The following is a 9,839-nucleotide window of genomic DNA, read 5'->3' as shown; positions in this document are numbered from 1 at the left end:
TCCGCTCCTGAGATAAGGCCTCGTGAACGGCCAGTGCAACTCGCCATCAAGGTTAGTGATACGTACTCAGTTATCTTTCTCCATTACATTGTGTGCGCTTCCATCAATGATTACAAATGGTCATGTGAGTGGTGTTGCAGGCTGCTATACAGACTGAGAGAGATAGAACGGAGAAACTTCTGGCGGAGGCGGCGGAGAGGCAGCGGGAGATGGAGGAGAGGACGAGGAAGATGATGGAGGAGGAGAGGGCACGGAATGACATGCAGGCAAGGGCCATGTACGAGCTCCTTGTGGTAAGTTTCTTCTGCAGATTACTTGCTAGTCTTAACATTTGAGTCTCATTACTAACTAGTATGACTCTGTTGTGAAAACCAAATGTGCAGTCTGTGTGCGAGAAGTCCGGTCAGCCCGCTCCACCGATGCCAGTGATTGCTCCTGGGAGCACGGTGAGTTTAATTTGAATGGACATTACTTGCTAGTCTTAACATTTGAGTGTCATAATGCTAACGAGACATTGGAAATGATCTTTGGTGCAGCTTAACTCCAGAAACGCATCGCACGATCCTTCTCCAGGTAGCGGCACTAGCCACCCCGCTCCTACACCTCCCTGATCACACTAAGTTTCTCTAGTGTTTTGCTTAACAAATGCATAAAGACCTAGACTTAGCTTTATTTCCTCCAATATGCTTACCATAATGACCTAGAGTTAGCTTCTTTTCCTCCAAAATGACCCATTTTACCTAGGTTAGCTTATAAATGATGCAGTTCATCCAAGTTAGCTCAAAAGTGACCCATTTTACCTAGATTAGCTCCTAAATGATCCATTTTACCTACGTTAGCTTTAAAATGGCCCATTTCACCTAGGTTAACTCCAAAATGACCCATCTTACCTAGGTTATCTCATAAACGATCCATTTCAACTAATTTAGCTCATAAATGATCCATTTGACCTAAGTGAGCTAAAAAACAATCCATTTCACCTAAATTAGCTCTTAAATGATCCATTTCACCTAAGTTAGCTCAAAAAGATTCATTTCAACTAAATTAGCTCATAAATGATCCATTTCAACAAAGTTAGCTCAAAAAGATCCATTTCAACTAAATTAGCTCATAAATGATCCATTTCAACAAAGTTAGCTCAAAAACGATCCATTTCAACTAAGTTAGCTCATAAATGATCCATTTGACCTAAGTGAGCTAAAAAATGATCCATTTCACCTTAGTTACCTCAAAAACGATCCATTTGACCTTAGTTAGCTCATAAACGACCCATTTCAACTTAGTTAGCTCATATATGATCCATTTCACGTAAGTTAGCCCATAAATAACATACTCTTCTTGTTCTAGTCTTCTTCTTGTTCTAGTCACCTATTTATAACTTTCTTATTTTTCATTTTGCAGATTTCATTCACTTGACGAAAGCTTGCATAGATGGAGTGCTCCTTATCCCTTTCTCTGTTTCTTTTGTATCGCTGAACTATGCATGTATCTTGGTAGTTGGATGAACTATGCTATGTATGATGGAACTTGGTAGTTGGATGGAACATATGTGATGGAACTATGTATGATGGAACTCTGCATGTTGGATATCTATGTGATGGAACTATGTCATATACATCATATATATCTTATATGTTTGCTGTGAAATATATTTGTATATGTCATATATATTTGTGATGAAAATTGTTGGATTTAATAAAAAACAGAAAAAAGAGCCAATATGCAGGCTCTTTGCCATCTGCCACCGACGGCAACGGGCTCTTTGCCGTCTGCCACCGACGGCAAAGAGGCCACGTGGCATCTAGCTGTGCTTCCTGGGAGCTGACCCATTTAGTCAATTTGCCTACAGTGGCAGACGGCAAAGAGTAAAAGAGTTTGCCGTCAGCGGCAGACGGCAAAGGCCTGCCATGTGGTGACGTGTAGATGACATCATACGGTGGACGGCAAAGACACTAGAAAATTTGCCGTCCGCTGGCGGACGGCAAAGGCCTGCCGTTATCCACTTAACGGACTGAGAGCACAAGTTTTGCCGTCCGCTCTCTTTGTCGTCCGCCGCAGACGGCAAAGGGCCTTTGCCGTCAGCCGCCAGGAAGCAGACGGCAAAGCAGCTGTTTACCGTAGCCTACTTTGCCGGAGCCTTTTGCCGTCCGCCGTTCGTGCCTTTGCCGTCCGCCGTGGCAGACGGCAAAATAGCTGTTTCCTGTAGTGTAAGTCCTTTGGATCTCTTCTATAGATTGCGGATCTATAAAAATAATTTTACATGTGTCCTCATGTTAGGGATCAGAATAGTGAATTTTGACTGCAGTTTCATTGAGCTCTACAACTAATATAATCTGTGGTCACGAGAGTGCTTAAGTTTTGCATGGCTAGAGATATAACTCAACTTAGCAAAACCACGGCGCAAGCATGCAGTTGGCATGATTAAAGTGAGGTCAGCTGAGTCCTAATTTTAAATCCATAACCCTTCTGCTGTTAAGACGGCGCAACAGTTTGAGCACGGACCAGCTGAAGATAATTGGATCCGGAACCGATATTCAAATCGCGCCCCACCTGCTGTGTTGCGCACATGCGGTGTGTACGCAGCCCGCGGAATTGCTAGCACCAGTAATTTATTTTGTTCAAACGTTGAATCGGTGGCATAATCATGGTGAGGATGCAATGGATTACCTGAACAGGAGATCCATGGCGAGTGAGATGAAGGAGGCCGATAATTTTTCGGTGACGAGCGAACTCTGCGGAGGGATCAGGATTGGCTTTCCTTTGGAGAGCCAGAATATGCCTCGCCTGTCGCCACCGATGCTAGATGGAGAGAGATCTGGAACTCATCTGTGGACGGCCCCACAAGTTAGTCAAATACTTGGAGGAACTATTTGAGAGCCCGCATGTCAGTATGAGTTTGAAGTCCACGTACCACATTTTCTCACCCCAGATGGAGGTACTCCTCGTAGGACTCATATAAGGCCGACCCCACAAGTTAGTGAGAGACTTAGAGGAATTAGTAACTGAGAGCCCACTTGTCAGTGTCGTCGACAGTCAAGTGACTTTCGTTAGGTTTCATGGTTATCTTTGTGTTAAGTGTTGCACAAGCAAATTAGCATCAGAGGATCTCACTTTGGTTGAGGTTGTAGTTTAATTAAAAATTAATATATGTATATATTTATATATGTCACTTATATAGAACTAAAAATATATCTCTCTTGCGTTGTAAGTGTAAAAGGTTAGTAAGAAAGATTGAGATCGACTTCGAAATGTTTCAACACTGATACTGCAGGTTTATAACCTTTATATTTATTTCGTCTCTTTTTCGGGCAGATGTTCAGGAGTGCGTCATCTAGTCAGGACAACAGGGACGGTCGGTCTTTGAACGACATCAGCAAGGATTATGGGAGGCAGGTAATAGTAAGGCAGTTGAACATTAGTGTTTGGTCTTTTATTTCTGGGACGTTTGCTGTCAACAACAACAAAAATGATTTATATATCCTGGATGAATGATGTAATATCTATTTATCCTGTGCATCTACTCTGCAGTTGAGTATAGAAAGGTGGAAGAAAAAAATTACTAGAAAACGAGAAGAAGATCAAGGATGCAGATGCTGCCAAACACGCACATGCCATGCAGGCTGGAATAATTGGAGTCAAGAGTGAGATACAAGTTCTTGGCAAACGTCCCAACCAGGAGCATGGTGTGCAACAGACACCTGCGAAGAGGAGCATTCTAAGCAGCAGAGACTCCACTAAGCAGATTGTGCAGGTAACGGCGAAAACTTGAAACGCTGGTTTTAACGTACGTGGAAGTTTTACTCGCACATGCCTCTAATTATTTTTTGGTTTGAAGACACAGATGCCCACAAAGGCGCAGAGTGGGCGTTGTGACGGCCCAGCGTTTGTAGGCGGTCATAATGAAGAGGTACAGGGTAACAGAATTTCCTTTGATGCAAGCAGAAGGATCATTGGCAACAAAAGCATTGGTGTTCAAGGATTCGGTACGGTTTGCACAAGCAAGAAGAGCCCAACGACAAAATCCAACATAGGAGCAATAAACTCTACCATACAGCAATACAGGTGACAGCATATACAAACGTCCAACAACATTTAAAGCAAATGTATATTTTTTTGTGAGCAATTTTTTCTTTGTTTTCGTCTGCTATATTTAAATTGTAGTATCTTCCACACGCAGGTGTACGAACAAGGAAGCAAGTATCGTGGTAGTCCACGGATCGATGAAAACATAAGGCAAGGTCCTTTGAAAGGATCACCTGTGGCGTTCAACACGAGGGGTCCTTCCAAAGGATCTCCGATGGCATTCAGAATCGTCAGCGAAATCACCAATGCACGGAGGTTGTCGCCAAGTTTTGCTGGACAAGAGAGGCATGGGAAAACAAAGGTGACGTCGGAACTATGCTTTTTCAATTCAACACACAAACAGTTTTATGGAAGAACAGGGTAAAGTGCAAAACAGGAGGATGGCTGTATCTGCAGTTGTTCTTTTGTATACGATGTTGTTGTGCCTCTCCGGTTATGGTGTAAACAGAAGCACATCTGTGCCTCTTTGTGCAGATGTGTGTGTAGCATGGTCACATTCGTGCTGCTGGGTGTAATGTGAACAGTGCATCTGGTGTACCGCTTATACTCAGTGAAGAGGCACGGGTCTGGTTTTGGTATACCAGATGAGCCCTGATGAGTCATATAAATCTTTTGTTTAGAAATTAAAAAAATGCATATGCTGCTCTGGACATCTAATTCTGTTTCGTGCCATGTGTTCAGGATTTGGCGGAGGGGATAACAGATGAGGCAAAGAAATATCATAGTTCTCCATCCATTTCGAAGGAAACGCAACGTTCACAGCAGCAAGTATCGTACAGCGCTAGCACGGATTGCATGGTAGAAGCAGCACAATCCCTTGGTTGCATGAGTGCCGGAGAAACAGGTAGCAGCATTGCACAATGCAACAGTGGAGAGGCAGACTCATTTATGGATTTGACCGTGCCATGCAGAAACGACGCTGCTGCGTGTGACAAACAACAGAGCAGCAGCAGCTCTGCTGTAAGTGGACCTGTGGTTGGCGATGAAACTGATGTCGTCAGAAGTGAATGCGATCAGACGAACGAAGACACGGTAGACAGAATCATAATGGCGCCGCCGACCATTGTAGAGAAAGAAATGGACGACATGTTTAAAGAAGGCATATACCCAACGATTCAGGAGGTCACCGAAGCGGTCGAACCAGAAGGTGGTATGGTATTCGGATCTTTGGATGAGTGCATTTTCTTTTTCTAAAGATATGCTAGAAAGGCTGGCTTTGCTGCCAAGCGATCAACGAGCAGAAGATCGACATATGATCAGCAACTTGACAAGCAGGTGTTTCAGTGCACCAAGGATGGGCAGAATAAAACAACTGAGAGACATGTTAAGGAGAGAAGGAACAACTGCTTGATCCGGACAAGCTGCCCACTCCAAATAACAGCCAAGAGGGATACAGATAGGAGGAAATGGTATCTGAAGAACGTGCGTCTAGAGCACAACCACCAGCTTCACCCATCTGATTGGATGCTGAAGTTCATGAGATGCTATAAGAAGATTACACCTCAGGAGAAATTCTTTATACAAGTGCTGCAGAAGGCGAGGTTAGAACCAAGGAAGGTTATGCGGATTTTTACTGCCATGGGGAAACCGAGGCGAGAAATTATGTTCGACACGATTGACATAAGCAACATTGCATGCCGGGATAGGGCTGCAGAGCGCGGCACTGATATCGCAGACACCATGAAACTGTTTGCCGATATGCAGAGGCGGAGGCCGGGATTCCACCATGTGGAAGAGACAGAGAACAATGTAGTGCGCAGCCTGTTCTGGACAGACTCCTTGTGTAAGATGAATTATGATCTATATGGAGATTTCGTGTCTTTTGACACGACATTCTCTACGAATATATATGGCTTGCCATTTGCACCAATTATAGGTGTCGACAACCATGGGTCGACCGTCCTGTTTGGAGTAGGTCTTTTGAAGGATGAGAAAATAGGGTCATTCAAGTGGCTCCTAAGCATGTTTGTCGAGGCAATGGGAGGTAAAGAGCCGAAATACATAATAACAGACCAGGACCAGGCGATGAAGACTGCAATAGAGGAAGCTCTTCCGAGAACGAGGCACAAGTTCTGCTGGTGGCATATTAGGAACAACCAGAAGGAAAATAATGCAGCAGTGTTTGCGCAACACCCAGGGATGTCTGATGATTTATTTCGAATCGTCAAAAACTCACTAGATCAAGACGAGTTTGATCGTGCCTGGAAAGAAGCCATTTCTATGCACAAGGTGGAAGGCAACAAACACCTGAACATGCTATGGGAACTCCGAAATTTTTGCGTGCCGGCCTACTTCAAGGACTGCTTCTATCCTTTCTCGTCAACAACCACTCGCAGTGAGAGCACGAATTCAATGTGGAAGAATTACGTCGACCACAAGGACACTATAAAAAGGTTTGTTGATGCGTATCACATGATTCAGCAAAATTGCCTCGCCACTCTTGACAAGAAAAGACACCGAACAGAAGAGAAGGCACCATCACTAGAGACGGGTTTTCCGATTGAAAGACAAGCAAGTCAAGTATACACAAATGAAATTTTTAGGAAATTCCAGATGGAGCTATGGAACCGGACTTACTTCAAGTGCTCTGACCTGACAAAGGGGAGGGCGTATTTTTTTAAAAAGATTACTGAGCCTGGAGAAAAAGTGTGGAAACCATATCCGGGCGAGGAATTTGACAAGTCTGAGTTCAGGGTAGATGTGGATGAGCAAAAAGAAATATACAGTTGCAGCTGCAAGAAAATGAGTAGGGATGGCATTCAGTGCTGCCATGTGCTTAAGGTGATGGACCAAACAGGCATGATCAATCAACTTCCAAAATCCTTTGTCATCCCCAGATGGACCAGGAATCTATCAGAGAGTCTGAAAGTTCTGTCTACAAGTCAAGGTGATAGCATGACCGCACAAGACGATGAAACTATGAGATTCTTCCTCGCTTACGCTGAGTTGTCGGATATCCGTTCAAATGCTTGCAGAAAAGAGAAGGCATACAGTGTGCTTCGTGAGTGTATGGTAGATATGAAAATAAAAGTCATGGCGGCACTTGCCGAGGAACCAGACACATGCATTCTTGCCAAAACTCTCAAGAACCCTCCCATGAGTGGCTCAAAGGGCACGAAAAAAGGAGATCAAATCAAAGCTGGTTCTGAGAAGAAAGGAAAAGGCAACAAAGCTGCATCCAAGTGCGGCCGTTGTAGAGTAAAGGGTCATAGGAAAACAAACTGCCTGGATAACCCAGAAGTCCAGGAGAGGATGTGGATTGAAGAGGAGAAGAGGAAATCGCAGGAGGAGAAGAGGGCAAGGTCAATGAAATGGCCGACAACACCGACAACACCATCGAGGACATCAAACGGCTCAGGACAATGCACTCCAAGCCCAGGAGGAAGACGTCATACGCCAGCAACTCCAACGACCCCACTGACAGCAGGGAGCATTCACCAAAGTCTTGCATCTATGCCAGAATCGAACATCACACAAGCCAGGCACACAGAATGCGTGCAGGGAAGCCCGGGACAAGGCACGGAATCTGCACAGTCCATTTTCAGAAAGGAAAGGTCTGAGTGGAGACTTTTTGGTACGGGAGAACTGTACGAATAGAAAAATTAAAAGGTAATAATGCAGCTTAAACAGGACGTAAGCAAAAGAATAGTGGCGACCGCAATCTTTCGCTTTGTTTTTATGTATGAATATTAATTTTACAGGTAAATAGGTTGAATAGCTACGCAGAAAGGTGGGGTTGCACAAGGGTCGAGAAGGAAGAATGGATCGCTGAACATTCAAAAACAAGGCCGCACGTGGAGCGATGAAATAGCAAGCAATTGGTGGGGAGGGCGGGCGGGTGTCGATTGTTTATTTTCTTGTGTTGTGGGTATAAGAACGGCTTGTAAGTTAATTTGCTGCAGAAACAAAACAAATTTAAATAAGAACGCCTTTTGCTTCTTTATGTATTTTTTACTCAGCGGAGAAAAATATCAAAGGCATAGGTTTCCTTGTTATTTTCCGCAGCCGCGTCGGTTTCTGAACGTGGATGTTGTAAGCATACAAGCATGCTTCTCTGCTGCGTGACAGAGAGATAAAAATAACCTAAGGCCACAGGCAGCCACGGCCATGCCACCGGTGAGTGTTCAACCGTGACTCTCATGGTTGCATGGTCACGCCCGCCGTTATGGAACGAAAACATTTTTAAGCACAGAATCTGGGTCGTGCTTCTGGGGCTGCATAACTGTGGCTTTCGTGGTAACGGTGCCTCGCCTGTTCTTACACATGTTCTTCTGTTATGAATGCATGTCTGTAAGTAATTTAAATAACCGTGCTTGCGATGCGTGTCCAACCGTGCCTCATGTGCCTTCACGCTGTGCTTCTGTCATGCAAAGATTTCAAACAGAACGGGTCACGGTTGTGTTTGTTTTTCTGTTTCACAAATGGATATAGGGCCTGGCAGTAGGTTCATGACGTTTGCTGTGAGAGAATCACGTCTTTACATGCTACGAAAGCACATGGAATCACGGTCGTGCCTGTGTGGCATGTAGAACAGTGTGTCTCATTCTTGAAAAGTCGTGCTTCTGCCATCACTTCACTTACTTGGTTTTGTCCGCGTTTTAGCAGAATCATCTGCAAAGCAGAGGCAGGGCCTTGAATCTTCTAGTGACTTAATTGTCAACGTGCCCGTGGAAAATTTTGCCGCTTGCAGAGGGAAGATGACTGTACAACCGTGCTTCCTGCGTCGAACAGATTCACAAAGACAGGCACGCTTTGTGAATGTGTGCGGTAAATAATTAAATCATGGAGGGGCACGCCCGTGCCTGGTCTGCAAGTACAACAGTGCATCTCGTACCATCAAAGCCGTGGCTCTATTTGATGCTTCAAGCAACCACCTAGCATTGACTTGTTACTACTTTTGAGTTTTCAGTGACCCAGTCGATCTGTCATGATCAGGACTTCTAGTTACTGTGTGTGTTCTACTATAAGTTTGAGTCTAATGTTGTATGCCTGTTGTTAAGTTCTATTATTAGTTAATACCACTTTTTATGCATCTCTCTATATGTGTGCGCATATATAATGATTCATTTCTGATGATGTTAATTAATATGCCTCCTCGTGCCTCTTGTATCTGTAAGACTGTGCGTTTGTTATCACTGCACGGCACTTCCTCTGTGTATGTCTGTTACCCTGTGGTGAACGTTTGGGTGGAAACATGCTGCACACAGCCTAGAACATAGCGTCCTGTAGAACCACGACAGTGTTGTTTCTGCAAATAGAGACGTGCTTGTGCTTTGTTTAAAAGTGTGCCCGTGCTTCATTGTGAAACAATGAAATATAGATAGCCACGAATGTCCACGCCTTTTATATCGAAATAATATACGGAACATCAAGAAAGATGTGTGACACAACTCAATAGGGAACCGTGTCCATAGGGAGTTCACGTCCGTGCTCTTAAATACAAGGAAATAAGATTTTAAATACAGCGTCCCTCACATAGGCCATTGCGTGCCTCTGTGGGCTAAACGCCCCTGCGTCTCCGTCTGATAGAGTCACAGGCTAGCGTGACTATGTAATACCACCGACCATGCCTTTGAGCGCTTCATGCTCGTCCCTGTGACCCGAAACACTTAAACAAAGAAAGGTAGGAATGTCCACGCCTTCATGTGTGCACAAGACATGACTCTAGTTGGTACAAACAACCTTGGCTGCAGAGACTTCACGCCCGTGCTTTTCAAAACAGCGCCTCTCGAATTGGCCATTACATTAATGTTCAC

General features: G+C 44.4%; 1 protein-coding gene across 1 annotated transcript; it reads left to right on the top strand.

Annotated features, from left to right (window-relative positions):
• The first annotated feature begins 2,053 nt into the window (after nucleotides 1-2,053).
• On the top strand, nucleotides 2,054-8,541 carry LOC141041501 (protein FAR1-RELATED SEQUENCE 5-like). The gene has a single exon (XM_073507774.1). The coding sequence runs from the start codon at nucleotides 5,548-5,550 to the stop codon at nucleotides 7,678-7,680; it is 2,133 nt and encodes a 710-aa protein (XP_073363875.1). The 5' UTR covers nucleotides 2,054-5,547; the 3' UTR covers nucleotides 7,681-8,541.
• The last annotated feature ends 1,298 nt before the right edge of the window (nucleotides 8,542-9,839 follow it).

This window comes from Aegilops tauschii, chromosome 2 (assembly GCF_002575655.3).
Source record: "Aegilops tauschii subsp. strangulata cultivar AL8/78 chromosome 2, Aet v6.0, whole genome shotgun sequence".
Lineage (NCBI taxonomy): Eukaryota > Viridiplantae > Streptophyta > Magnoliopsida > Poales > Poaceae > Aegilops > Aegilops tauschii.
This window is presented reverse-complemented; position numbering and strand designations above follow the sequence as displayed.

What these genes read in the sequence shown, in the direction of transcription:
- LOC141041501 (XM_073507774.1), top strand. Translation starts at nt 5,548, where the DNA reads ATGCTGAAGTTCATGAGATGCTATAAGAAGATTACACCTCAGGAGAAA.